At 43.5% G+C, this 14,156-nt stretch overlaps 1 protein-coding gene across 4 annotated transcripts in view; it reads left to right on the forward strand.

Moving 5' to 3' along the window:
• Nucleotides 1–14,156, forward strand: part of LOC136874672 (uncharacterized) — a 226,927-nt gene that overhangs the window by 113,352 nt on the left and 99,419 nt on the right. For all 4 annotated transcript variants that reach the window (XM_068227739.1, XM_068227738.1, XM_068227740.1 and 1 more), the window contains one exon: nucleotides 330–411. In XM_068227739.1, coding sequence (XP_068083840.1) covers nucleotides 330–411 — 82 coding nt within the window. The remainder of the gene's footprint in view (nucleotides 1–329; nucleotides 412–14,156) is intronic.

Here is a 14,156-nt window from a genome sequence, read left to right on the forward strand (position 1 = left end):
ACCACTACACCACAGAGGTAGACGTGTTAATATTACGCAAGCAATAAAGCCCGTTTCATGAAGAAATACAACGAAAAATCCTGGCAATTTCCTTAACTGAAAACCAAAAATATGCAAGTAGTTATATTTTTTTTCTAATATGGTATCTTTCGAATTTTCATTCCGTTTAGGCCTATTCAATTTTAAAGTCGTTTACATGATTTCATATTGCTTGTATTACTTTGGCGTTTTATTATTGGGCCCTGTTGTAATATTTCTCCGCATTATTTACATTCTAAAACGTTTACTTTAGGTGCTGTAATTGATTGGATTAACGCGTTTTGTTGCAGATCCAGCAGTCTTATCTTCAGAGGTGAGCTGTAAGGAATATTATAACAATAGGAATGACTACGTGGCCCAGGCATTTGACAGGTAAGCTTCACGACATGTAAATTCCCGTGCTTATATCTATGATTTGGATAGGAAAGAGGGGCCACAATATGTAAAGTAATTTTTATAGAATTGAAAAATAGAAGCTACCTTTACAAAGATGATCGACACATCGTTGGAATTCGAAGTATACACTTGTGGCTAGAATCCATGGATAGCTGTCGCCTTGATCGGCGAATAAATTTACCATTTTGTTCCAACGTCATCTTACCAAGTAAATGTGGATTTGACAGAGCATCTAGATCTTTTTTGGGCCACCACAGTGCCAAAGGCGGATAGTCGGTGTCCTTCAGTTACCAAAGTAACGGGTTGGATACTGGCTGAGGTCAGTAGCATATGAGATTGTTTAAGCGCTGTGGCTCCATGTTGCTGGCTTCCGGCACATACACTAGTTCAGTAAAATTTCCGACAGCCTAGGTTCTCATAAAAATCTATCGGATTTTAAGGGACGTGAAATTTGAAATTATTGTTATCATTATTGTTATTATTTGCCCCTCTTTGGTGTAGTGGTTAGTGCAATTAGCTGCCACCCCCGGAGGCCTGGGTTCGATTCCCGGCTCAGCCATGAAATTTGAAAAACGATTGGTGGAACGGGTCCACTCAGCTTCGGGGGGGTAAATGAGTAGAGGGGAGTTCGATTCCCTCCTCAGCCACCTTCGAAGTGGTTTCCCACTTCTCCTCCAGTCAAATGCCGCGATGGTACCTAACTTAAGGCCACGGCCGCTTCCTTCCCTCTTCCTTGTCTGTAAGTTCCAATCTTCCCATCCCCCGACAAAGCCGCTGTTCAGGATAGCAGGTGAGGCCACCAAGGGGAGGTACTGGTCCTCCTCCTTAGTTTCATCCCTTGACCAAAAATTTCACGCTCCAGGACACTGCCCTTGAGGTGGGATCTCTCGCTGAGTCGGAGGGAAAAAGCAACCCTGGAGGGTAAAGAGTTTAAGAAAGAATAATAATAATAATAATAATAATAATAATAATAATAATAATAATAATAATAATAATAATAATAATAATAATTCTGAAAAATTATCGTTATAATATTGACTATAGGCCTATGTAATTCACTTTTACATAGTTTTGACATATATGCAGCTATATAGTTTATACATCCAATCAAGGTTCTAATTTAACAATCTGGATTTCTTCGTAAATTATACTCGTTTGCAGGTATTCTTAGCTTATTTCTATGGTTAGGTGGAGCGAATCATTGACTGAATGTCACGTATATTCCCTCTACACAATTAATGTAAAGCAGAACAAAATTTACGATGAGTACGCCGTAATGTGAAGAAGTATCAGAGACATCAGTGAAAATGTTGTCCCGTTAATATTTCGAACAATTAATAATTAATTCAAAGAAGGTCAAAATCAGCTGGTTAGAGGAAATAAAGCAGGACTTAAAGAAATGAACACCACAGAAGATACCATCAGGGATCGCAAGGCTTTTGGAACTCTGGTTACAAAGCACACGTTCACGGAAAAGGCTATAAGAACCACAGTGAAAAAATGGACGGAAGAACGCAAGAAACAGCATAGCGAGTTCATAAAGATATTTTGGGAGGAGAAGAAAAAAGGAAAACCATCATCAAGCTAACAAGTTCCAACGCGCTCTGTAAACGGGCATAGCGAAAAAAGAAGAAGAATATTTTTATATATTTTATAATGGCAGTACTGAAATACAGTGAAATAATTCAAGAAAGTTTGACTAATAGGTTCGTGAAATTGTTTATTTCCCACGTCTAAGTGAGCCCCACTTTCTTGCCCACGTCCGAAATGTCTCCGGTATCCAGCAACTAACTTCAGCACCGGTCACTAGTCCACTGTCCGGCTCCATGGCTAAATGGCTAAATTGTTAGCATGCTGGCCATTAGTCACAGGGGTCCTGGTTTAATCCCCTGGAACGAGGACTGGGTGTATGTGTCGTCTTCATCACCATTTCATCCTCACCACGACGCGCAGGTCTCCTACGGGTGTCAAATCTAAGGACCTGCACCTGGCGATCCGAAGTCCTCGGACACATCGCGGCACTGGAAGCCATACGCCATTCATTAGCTTTGACAACGACCAGTCATTCACTACCACAAAACCACATACCATAAAATATCAGTTCAATAAATTACCTTTCAGTAAAACAAAAAAACCCATGGCACTACAGCCCTTGAAGGGCCTTGGCCTACCAAGCGACCGCTGCTCAGCCCGAAGGCCTGCAGTTTACGAGGTGTCGTGTGGTCAGCACGACGAATCCTCTCGGCCGTTATTCTTGGCTTTCTAGGCCGGGGCCGCTATCTCACCGTCACATAGCTCCTTAATTCTAATCACGTAGGCTGAGTGGACCTCGAACCAGCCCTCAGGTCCAGGTAAAAATCCCTGACCTGGCCGGGAATCGAACCCGGGGCCTCTGGGTAAGAGGCAGGCACGCTACCCTTACACCACAGGGCCGGCTATCTTTCAGTAACTTGAGATAAATACTTATCTTAATCTTTGAAAAAAGGAAGTACGACAACTTTAGGTTATATACACAATCTATATATATAAAATTGGATGTTGGTATATTTGTAATTAATAGACTCAAAAACTACTGGACCGATTCCGCTGAAATTTTCACAGTTTGTTCTTATTACATCTGAGGAGGATTATGAGGTAGTTTCAACGAACTCGGATAGGTAGTTTTATTATTATGAGTAATTGTCATCATCATCATCATCTGTTTACCCTCCAGGTTCGGTTTTTCCCTAGGACTTAGCGAGGGATCCCACCTCTACCGCCTCAAGGGCAGTGTCCTGGAGCTTCAGACTCTTGGTCGGGGATACAACTGGGGAGTATGACCAGTACGTCGTCCAGGCGGCCTCACCTGCTATGCTGAACAGGGGCCTTGTGGAGGGATGGGAAGATTGGAAGGGATAGGCAAGGAAGAGGAAAGGAAGCGGCCGTGGACTTAAGTTAGGTACCATCCCGGCATTCGCCTGGAGGAGAAGTGGGAAACCACGGAAAACCACTTCCAGGATGGCTGAGGTGGGAATCGAACCCACCTCTACTCAGTTGACCTCCCGAGGCTGAGTGGACCCCGTTCCAGCCCTCGTACCACTTTTCAAATTTCGTGGCAGAGCCGGGAATCGAACCCGGGCCTCCGGGGGTGGCAGCTAATCACGCTAACCACTACACCACAGAGGCGGACATGAGTAATTGTATGTAATTTTATTAAATTGCAAACTCGCACAAAGACTGAATCGACTTGATGGACAAATTGTTGCTAGGCGACAGCAGCTTACGCTATATCCTGATAGTCCGTTAAGAAATGCTGTATGTAGGAGGATGGGAACACGTCACCATGGTTTATAAAGTACCATCCCTTGCTAGGAGCTTCATGAATGACTGTGGCTGTTATTTGAAAATAGCAATCCAACATGCCGTGATCGAGGCGTACTTTCAATACATAGGACCAACTTTGATAGGTCTGCCCAGTTTGAAGAATGTAGCTCTCTATTAGATGTGTAAAATATTTAAGAAACTGTGAAACACATAGAATATAAAGAGTGGAATGACACGAGTTATCACCCGCTCCTAACGAAGAGCAACTGGGGCTTCTCAACGAGGAATGGCGAGTCTATGTAATCTATCTATAGATCTATATACATCAATGTCATTGTATGTGGATATTTATGTATTACATTTCCTAAACCACTGGAGCGATTACAACCAAACTCGGTACACTTGTGACTTAGTATCAGAAGACAAACTTCGTGGGGCAAAGACACCATAAGCACCCTTAAATGCGTGTGGGAGGGGCGAGGGGCTGATTTATAAAAATAATCGATAATAGCATCGAATCCATATTCGGGGTCACTGCGATGAATAGTGACACTCCGGATATTTGACAGTCCAAGTTCAGCCCCCTTTGGTGTGGGGCAGGGGAAGTGAGATAAAATATAATCGGATGTAGCGTCGTATCCATAGCTCTCGGGGTCGCCGTGATGAATAGTGACACTCCGGATTTTGTATGGTGATGGTGGGGGTCGAGGGGGAGATATAAAAATCATCAAAGATGGTGTTTAATCCATTGCTTTTGGGGTCGCTGAGATGAACAGTGGCACTCTGGATTTTTTAAGAGCAATTTCAGCCCCGTTTGGGGCAGGGGCGAGTGAGATATAAAAGTAATCGAAAATAGTGTCGAATCCATTGTTCTCGGGGTCGCTGAGATGAACAGTGGCACTCTGGATTTTTTAAGAGCAATTTCAGCCCCGTTTGGGGCAGGGGCGAGTGAGATATAAAAGTAATCGAAAATAGTGTCGAATCCATTGTTCTCGGGGTCGCTGAGATGAATAGTGTCACTCCGGACTTTTTATCACTTACGCGTGGGGGTCGAAGGGAGTGATATGAAAATAATCGAAAATAGTGTTGAATCCATAGCTTTCGCGCCCGCTGAGGTGAATAGTGTAATTCCGGATTTTTAAAAATCCAAGTTCAGCCCCCTTTGAAGTGGGGGCGAGGATGGGAGTGAGATACATATAATCAAAAATAGTGTGGAATCCACAATTCTCTGGGTCGCTGAAATGAATAGCGACACTTCGGATTTGTTAAAGTCCGATTTCAGCCCCGTTTAGGGTGGGAGCGAGGGGGAGTGAGATATACAAATAATTGTAAATAGTTTTGAATCCATAGTTTTCGGGGTCGCTGAGATGAATAGTGACACTATGGATTTTTAAAGTCCAAATTCAGCCCCCTTTGGGGTGGGATCGAGGGGGTTGAGATATAAAAATAATCGAAAATAGTGTCTAATCTATAGTTTTCGGGGGCATTGAGATGAATAGTGACACCCCGGACTTTTTATCCCCTACAGGTAGAGGTCGGGGAAGGGGAAAGGTATAAAATAGTCGAAAATAGTTTTGAATTCACAGTTTTCGGGGTCACTGATATGAATAGTTACACACCAGGTTTTCTGAAGTCCATATTCAGCACCATCTGGGGTGGGGCGAGGGGGGAGTGACACATAAAAATAATCGAAAATAGTGTCGAATCCATAGATTCCGTGGTCGCTGAGATGAATAGTGACACTCCGGATGTCGTATAAGTCCAAGTTAAGCTCCAATTGGCAGGGACGAGAGAAGGGACGAAGAAATAAAAATGTCCAAATGACCTTATATTATGGATGTTTATATGTTGTTCCAGCATATGTGTCAACTAAACTTGGTAAAAATATTATCGACTATCTGGAAAAAATACTGTGGGGGCAAGGCACCCATAGAAGCCCTAAAGAAGGGGGCGAAATACACTGACTGACAGAGCAAATGCAACACCAAGAAGGAGTGGTTCGAAAGGGATGAAAGTTGGGGAAAAAACAGAGACGGCACGGACGAATAATTGATGTTTATTTCAAACCGATATGCAGGTTACACAATGCGCATGGCATCGACTCAGTAGGATGTAGGACCACCGCGAGCGGCGATGCACGCAGAAACACGTCGAGGTACAGAGTCAATAAGAGTGCGGATGGTGTCCTGAGGGATGGTTCTCCATTCTCTGTCAACCATTTGCCACAGTTGGTCGTCCGTACGAGGCTGGGGCAGAGTTTGCAAACGGCGTCCAATGAGATCCCACACGTATTCGATTGGTGAGAGATCCGGAGAGTACGCTGGCCACGGAAGCATCTGTACACCTCGTAGAGCCTGTTGGGAGATGCGAGCAGTGTGTGGGCGGGCATTATCCTGCTGAAACAGAGCATTGGGCAGCCCCTGAAGGTACGGGAGTGCCACCGGCCGCAGCACATGCTGCACGTAGCGGTGGGCATTTAACGTGCCTTGAATACGCACTAGAAGTGACGTGGAATCATACGCAATAGCGCCCCAAACCATGATGCCGCGTTGTCTAGCGGTAGGGCGCTCCACAGTTACTGCCGGATTTGACCTTTCTCCACGCCGACGCCACACTCGTCTGCGGTGACTATCACTGACAGAACAGAAGCGTGACTCATCGGAGAACACGACGTTCCGCCATTCCCTCATCCAAGTCGCTCTAGCCCGGCACCATGCCAGGCGTGCACGTCTATGCTGTGGAGTCAATGGTAGTCTTCTGAGCGGACGCCGGGAGTGCAGGCCTCCTTCAACCAATCGACGGGAAATTGTTCTGGTCGATATTGGAACAGCCAGGGTGTCTTGCACATGCTGAAGAATGGCGGTTGACGTGGCGTGCGGGGCTGCCACCGCTTGGCGGCGGATGCGCCGATCCTCGTGTGCTGACGTCACTCGGGCTGCGCCTGGACCCCTCGCACGTGCCACATGTCCCTGCGCCAACCATCTTCGCCACAGGCGCTGCACCGTGGACACATCCCTATGGGTATCGGCTGCGATTTGACGAAGCGACCAACCTGCCCTTCTCAGCCCGATCACCATACCCCTCGTAAAGTCGTCTGTCTGCTGGAAATGCCTCCGTTGACGGCGGCCTGGCATTCTTAGCTATACACGCGTCCTGTGGCACACGACAACACGTTCTACAATGACTGTCGGCTGAGAAATCACGGTACGAAGTGGGCCATTCGCCAACGCCGTGTCCCATTTATCGTTCGCTACGTGCGCAGCACAGCGGCGCATTTCACATCATGAGCATACCTCAGCGACGTCAGTCTACCCTGCAATTGGCATAAAGTTCTGACCACTCCTTCTTGGTGTTGCATTTGCTCTGTCAGTCAGTGTATAATTATAACTAAAAACGACCTGTATTAGTGTTGAATCCATACTTCTCTGGACTACGGGAGAGATTTCAACCAAACATGGCACACTTATGACTTACTTCTAGGAGACAAACTGCGAGGAGGTATGGTAACCCTAGCACCCCTACGGATGAGGTGGGAGGGGCTGAGATATAAAAATAATCGAAAATAGTGTCGAATCCATAGTTTTCGTGGTCGCCAAGAAGAACAGTGACACTCCGGACGTCGCTGAAGTCCATCTTCAGCCCCCATTGGCATGGTGATGAGAAGGGACGGAAAGGAAATTGCCCAAAACGACCGACGTTACGGATGTATAAGTGTTTCTTCCAGCATAGCCGTACACATATTTCGTACTATCTAAAAAAAAAAAAGTATGTGTAAAACACCCCTAGTACTCCTAGCGGAGATGGTGAAATATGAAAATAAACGAAAATGGCTGATATTAATGTCGAATACCATCGTTTACGAGGTCGCTGGTTAAGTCTTGCATACGGGTGTATGCGGGTATGTTCCAGAATATCTCTCAACGAATCTTGGTACACATATGACTTACCATCTAGAAGAATAATACTATGGAGATAAAAGATACCAACCCCCGCTGGGGGGAGGGGATGTGAGGAGACGGCATTTGAAAATAATAGAAAATAACCGATATTAAAGTCTAATCCAATGTTTATGTGTCGCTGAGATGAATTGTGACGCTCTGAATACCGTTCAAGTCCACGTTCAGCCTCCATTGAGACGGGAGGAAGAATGGGGTTTGATAGTAAATAATCTAAAATGACCGGGATTAGTGTTTAATCCACTGCTTTTGGTTTCACGAGGCTGATTGGTGACAGTCTCAAAGAGAGTTGAAATCGTGTAGATCATATCTATAGCGCGACTACTACATGCATGTAGTTACCCCTTATTAATTTTTTGAAAGGATCAAATACTTCCCAGTCAATTCGAGCTTCCACAAGGATAAAGTTTTACTTGATGATTAAATAATCGAATACTTGAAATCAAACACATCCAAATAATTCTAAAGCTTCATAATAGATGTTAAAAATCAATATCCCAAGAAGGAATTCTATAAAAATTAACTTCACACATAACTATTAATACCAATCTTAAAAGTAAACACTCAAAAACCAATCGGGCAAGGCCGGATACTACAGCTAGTAAATTATAATTATGGTCCTTCATTTCTACTAAATATTCATACTTTTCAATGGTTCCATTTTGGAAGACAAAAGTTCTGGACAACCATTCATTTGGGATACGTATTTGATCAACCACGGTTTTAACTTGTAGATGGAGGGCGTGTTGACCGATTTCAAAGTCAATTCATTTGAACTACGCAGTAGCGGTTCAAAAAAACACGAATCCCTCAACTTGACAGCTAACAGACCACGTGCGCTTTGTCTTAAGTGTTGGCTTCTCGTCCAAGACAGATAGATAAACTCGACGCTACCAGACCGTAATAAAACAAAGAGGAATTTTACGACGCTTTTCCTGTTGATATAACCACTTGCATGGTAATTATATGAGCACCTTGAGTTGTTCTCTATATCAGCGATGGAGAACATTTTACATTTCGTGAGTGAGTTTCAACTTATAGAAATAAACAAACTGTTTGCTTTTCCTAACATTTATATATATATATACATACACTGACTGACAGAGCAAATGCAACACCAAGAAGGAGTGGTTCGAAAGGGATGAAAGTTGGGGAAAAAACAGAGACAGCACGGACGAATAATTGATGTTTATTTCAAACCGATATGCAGGTTACATAATGCGCACGGCATCGACTCAGTAGGATGTAGGACCACCGCGAGCGGCGATGCACGCAGAAACACGTCGAGGTACAGAGTCAATAAGAGTGCGGATGGTGTCCTGAGGGATGGTTCTCCATTCTCTGTCAACCATTTGCCACAGTTGGTCGTCCGTACGAGGCTGGGGCAGAGTTTGCAAACGGCGTCCAATGAGATCCCACACGTGTTCGATTGGTGAGAGATCCGGAGAGTACGCTGGCCACGGAAGCATCTGTACACCTCGTAGAGCCTGTTGGGAGATGCGAGCAGTGTGTGGGCGGGCATTATCCTGCTGAAACAGAGCATTGGGCAGCCCCTGAAGGTACGGGAGTGCCACCGGCCGCAGCACATGCTGCACGTAGCGGTGGGCATTTAACGTGCCTTGAATACGCACTAGAGGTGACGTGGAATCATACGCAATAGCGCCCCAAACCATGATGCCGCGTTGTCTAGCGGTAGGGCGCTCCACAGTTACTGCCGGATTTGACCTTTCTCCACGCCGACGCCACACTCGTCTGCGGTGACTATCACTGACAGAACAGAAGCGTGACTCATCGGAGAACACGACGTTCCGCCATTCCCTCATCCAAGTCGCTCTAGCCCGGCACCATGCCAGGCGTGCACGTCTATGCTGTGGAGTCAATGGTAGTCTTCTGAGCGGACGCCGGGAGTGCAGGCCTCCTTCAACCAATCGACGGGAAATTGTTCTGGTCGATATTGGAACAGCCAGGGTGTCTTGCACATGCTGAAGAATGGCGGTTGACGTGGCGTGCGGGGCTGCCACCGCTTGGCGGCGGATGCGCCGATCCTCGTGTGCTGACGTCACTCGGGCTGCGCCTGGACCCCTCGCACGTGCCACATGTCCCTGCGCCAACCATCTTCGCCACAGGCGCTGCACCGTGGACACATCCCTATGGGTATCGGCTGCGATTTGACGAAGCGACCAACCTGCCCTTCTCAGCCCGATCACCATACCCCTCGTAAAGTCGTCTGTCTGCTGGAAATGCCTCCGTTGACGGCGGCCTGGCATTCTTAGCTATACACGTGTCCTGTGGCACACGACAACACGTTCTACAATGACTGTCGGCTGAGAAATCACGGTACGAAGTGGGCCATTCGCCAACGCCGTGTCCCATTTATCGTTCGCTACGTGCGCAGCACAGCGGCGCATTTCACATCATGAGCATGCCTCAGTGACGTCAGTCTACCCTGCAATTGGCATAAAGTTCTGACCACTCCTTCTTGGTGTTGCATTTGCTCTGTCAGTCAGTGTGTATATATATATATATATATATACATATAAAATAAGAGTTTTGTCTGTACATTGCTCAGAATTTGAAAAGAATGGTATTTCTGTATCGGTCATGTCCACAGTAACAAGAAAATGCATTTTTTACTTTTCCGTAATGTCTGTCTGTCTGTCTGTCTGTCTGTACACGCATCACAAGAAAACGGCTGAAGGTAATTTAATGAAAATCGGAATGTAAAGTCGGGTGATAAACCGCCACAATCTAGGCTAAAAATTATTTTAATCACGCTGAGTGAAATGGTAGTTTAGGGGAAGGCCTGAAATTTAATTCTCAAATATTTATGTTATTAGTGGTCGTGTCTTAATGAAAATCGCTAGACAAAGATGGGAAATAATTCGCTACAATATAGGCTATACACGCTGAGAAAAATGGTAGTTTAGGGGAAGGCCTAAAATTTAATTGTCAAATATTTATTTTATTGGTGGTCGTATCTTCACGAAAATTGGTATGCGAAGTCGGGGAATAGGTCGCTATAATGTAGGCTATCAATAATGTTATTCGCACTGAGTGAAATGGTAGTTTAGGGGAAGGCCTGAAATGTAATCTATCTATATAAATAAAATTGTTTCTGTTTGTCTGTTTGTCCGTCTGTTTGTCTGTTCCACCATCACGTCGAAACGGCTGGATAGATCTCAACCAAACTTCATATTTAGAGTATACTGACCCCGGGGAAGGTTTCGATATGCATATCATTTTAAAATCTTTGAAAAGACGGGGGTTTTATAGGAAAAACGGTTTTCCTCCATTTTCTCTTATACTATTATAGGCAAAATATCGAATTTGTCGTATAAGGACGAGACAAAGCTCAATTTAATCCTCTTGACGCAAAGAACAAAACTCGGTAAGCCCTACGGGCCCGAAAACCATGTTTTAAGGCCCTAAAACCAACCGTTACGGAGATATTGGCACCACACTACCCCTGCTCTAGGAATCGGATAAAGAAATGAACTGCCGTAACCATGGCAACGTCAGCTCCAGGATTCTAGAGCAGTGAGATTATGCATGTACGTTTGGGCATAGCTGTCAACCAAAATAGGTACAAATAAGACTTAATATCTGGGAAAAAAATATACTGTTGTGTAAGGCACTCATAGGACTCCTTTGGGCGGGGATGGAAAGGGGGTGAAGAACGAGTGTAAAAATCTATATAAATAAAATTGTTTCTGTTTGTCTGTCTGTTTGTCTGTTCCACCATCACGTCGAAACGGCTGGATAGATCTCAACCAAACTTCATATTTAGGGTATACTCATCCCGGAGAAGGTTTTGATATGCATATCATTTTAAAATCCTTGAATAGACAGGGGGTTTATAGGAAAACCAGAATGGTTTTTCCACCATCACGTCGAAACGGCTGGATAGATCTCAACCAAACTTCATATTTAGAGGATACTCATCGCGGGGAAGTTTTCCATATGCATATCATTTTAAAATATTTGAATATATGGGGGGTTTATAGGAAAATCAGAATGGTTTTTCCACCATCACGTCGAAACGGCTGGATGGATCTCAACCAAACATTGTATTTAGAGTAGACTAATCCCGGGGAAGGTTTAGATATGCATATCATTTTAAAATCCTTGAATAGACGGGGGGTTTATAGGAAAACCAGAGTGGTTTTCCCACCATCACGTCGAAACGGCTGGATAGATCTCAGCCAAACTTCATATTTAGAGTATACTCATCCCAGGAAATGTTCCGATATGCATATAATTTTAAAATCTTTGAATAGACGGGGTGTTTATAGGAAAACCACAGTGGTTTTCCTCTATTTTCTCTTATACTATTGATTTTCTGTAAACTTCGTTTACCGTACGTGAAACGTCTCTTCATTATAAACAACTTTCGTTATGTTCATAATTTACCTTACTCTTCACATGACGGAGAAATTTACAATTTTCTGCTGGTATCATGCTCTGCATTTAGTGACCGACAGACCGACAACGAACCTACAGGTTACCATGGCAACGTCTCTGACTGCATGCCAGTAGGGAAGTAACGTATTGCCATTTTCCTCATCATGCTTTTAAATTCGTGGTTGTTCCTTGGGTAGATGGCAAGAGAGGCATCAATCGGCTCATCTGCGGGATATTGGCGGAATATCGTTGGAGGTTATAACCGCCCTCGAATAGATTAAGTAATAACACCATTAGTCATCTTCATATTTGTTTACCTAAGAATCACTGAACCTAAATTTCTCCTCTGTTAGCGCTTTATTATATCCATAACTCACGGCATTTATTTATTTGTCGTTATCCGGCTGTCCTCAGTTATAATCCATTTTCTATTAGTTTCAACATTCTTAACTGTATTATTTTCTTCCTTAATTACGCCGTATGTACGTGAATGCTAGAAACTACTGGATGCATTTCCACCAAGATTCGTATTTAGAATACACCTGTCCTTGATAGGTTTCAGGGCAAATATTGTTTCTAAATCCCTGAACTAACTGGGGGTTTATACGAAACCGAAACAGTGATTTTGCACTTCCAAAAAATATACACAACAAAAGTTTATGGAAGTCTACCTACCTTGGTAGAAATTAATGTCTAAACCTTTTTTTCTCATGTGCATCATTTCGATACGAGGATCAATAAGGGAGATATCATTAAAGGACCGTTTTTCTGTACAAGTCCCATCGGACTTAACTCACGAGCGGGTGCGTGTAAAGCGTATTCCTTACAACTTGAAAACTACTGAAGACATTCGAAACAAAATTTATATTTAGCATCCACCTGTCCAAAGGTAGGTTTTAAACGTAAATAACATTTCATGTTCCGGAATGGACTGGCGGTTTATAAGGAACCGAAATGGTGATTTTACTCTTCCACAATATATACAGAACAAGACCAACCTGACTGGAAATCGACCAAACCTGATGGAATTCCACCTCTAAACCTTTTTTTTCATGTGCATTTTTTCGTCAGGAGGATTAATAAGGGAGATATCATGAATGATCACTTTTGCAGGTTAAGTCCAGCGGACATAGCCCAAAAGGTGTTTTACATGGAGCAGATTCCTTATCTATATAAATCAAATCGTAACGACTGTGTACCTCTACACTGACTATTTTGGCGAAATTTTCGTACAGCTTTCCGTTTAAGGGGTAATAATAACAATCTCCATAATTTTTGATTTCCTGAAAGTCCTAATTTTTACCCGCCTCGCCCAAAATCCACATTGTGGCATAATCTGCCAGAAGAATAAGAAGATAATTGAAATTTGACAAAATTATACGTTTTAGCCTGTAACGAATGAAAAATCCTATATCATTAAATTTTTCATTTTTTATCCCCGAAGAATATCGAAATATGCAGGCAATTTTAATGATGGTGCAGACCTTCGGAAATTCCTATCACGTAACGGATTGCACAATCTCCGTTCAATTTGGAATGATCTACAACCTTGGTCTTATGACTTTATGCCGTATCTGTATCCCTTTTACGTTTGATTTTTCTCTATTAATCGATGTTAAGTCAATTTGGAATTTTCACATGCATTATTCATACTTTCAATTACTTATATGAAATACAGAATCATCAAACTCTTCACGAAAATTGGCCCACTCAGTAGCCATATGTGAGCCAAATGCTACGTATGTAGCTGTCACATTATTATCCGAAAAGTAATGTAATGTGAGATGATCTTACAAAACCTTTACCCTGTTCCACGTTTCTAAATCTGACCCAAGAATAGATGACATATCATTGGACCAGCCATTTAGGCCACTAAATCCGGCGTGTCTTATGGTATAATCCTTTGTCGATATGACGTACGTTTAGTAGCAGTTAATCTGTAAATGAAGGTCTTCAATATTGTAAACACGCATATACTTTCGTATGTCGATCTATATATATTCACTGATGTCGATTTAGCGATCGAGAAAGGGTCGGTCTGCTATTGTAATCAGTACTCCC

The sequence above is a fragment of the Anabrus simplex genome, chromosome 5, assembly GCF_040414725.1.
Source record: "Anabrus simplex isolate iqAnaSimp1 chromosome 5, ASM4041472v1, whole genome shotgun sequence".
NCBI lineage: Eukaryota > Metazoa > Arthropoda > Insecta > Orthoptera > Tettigoniidae > Anabrus > Anabrus simplex.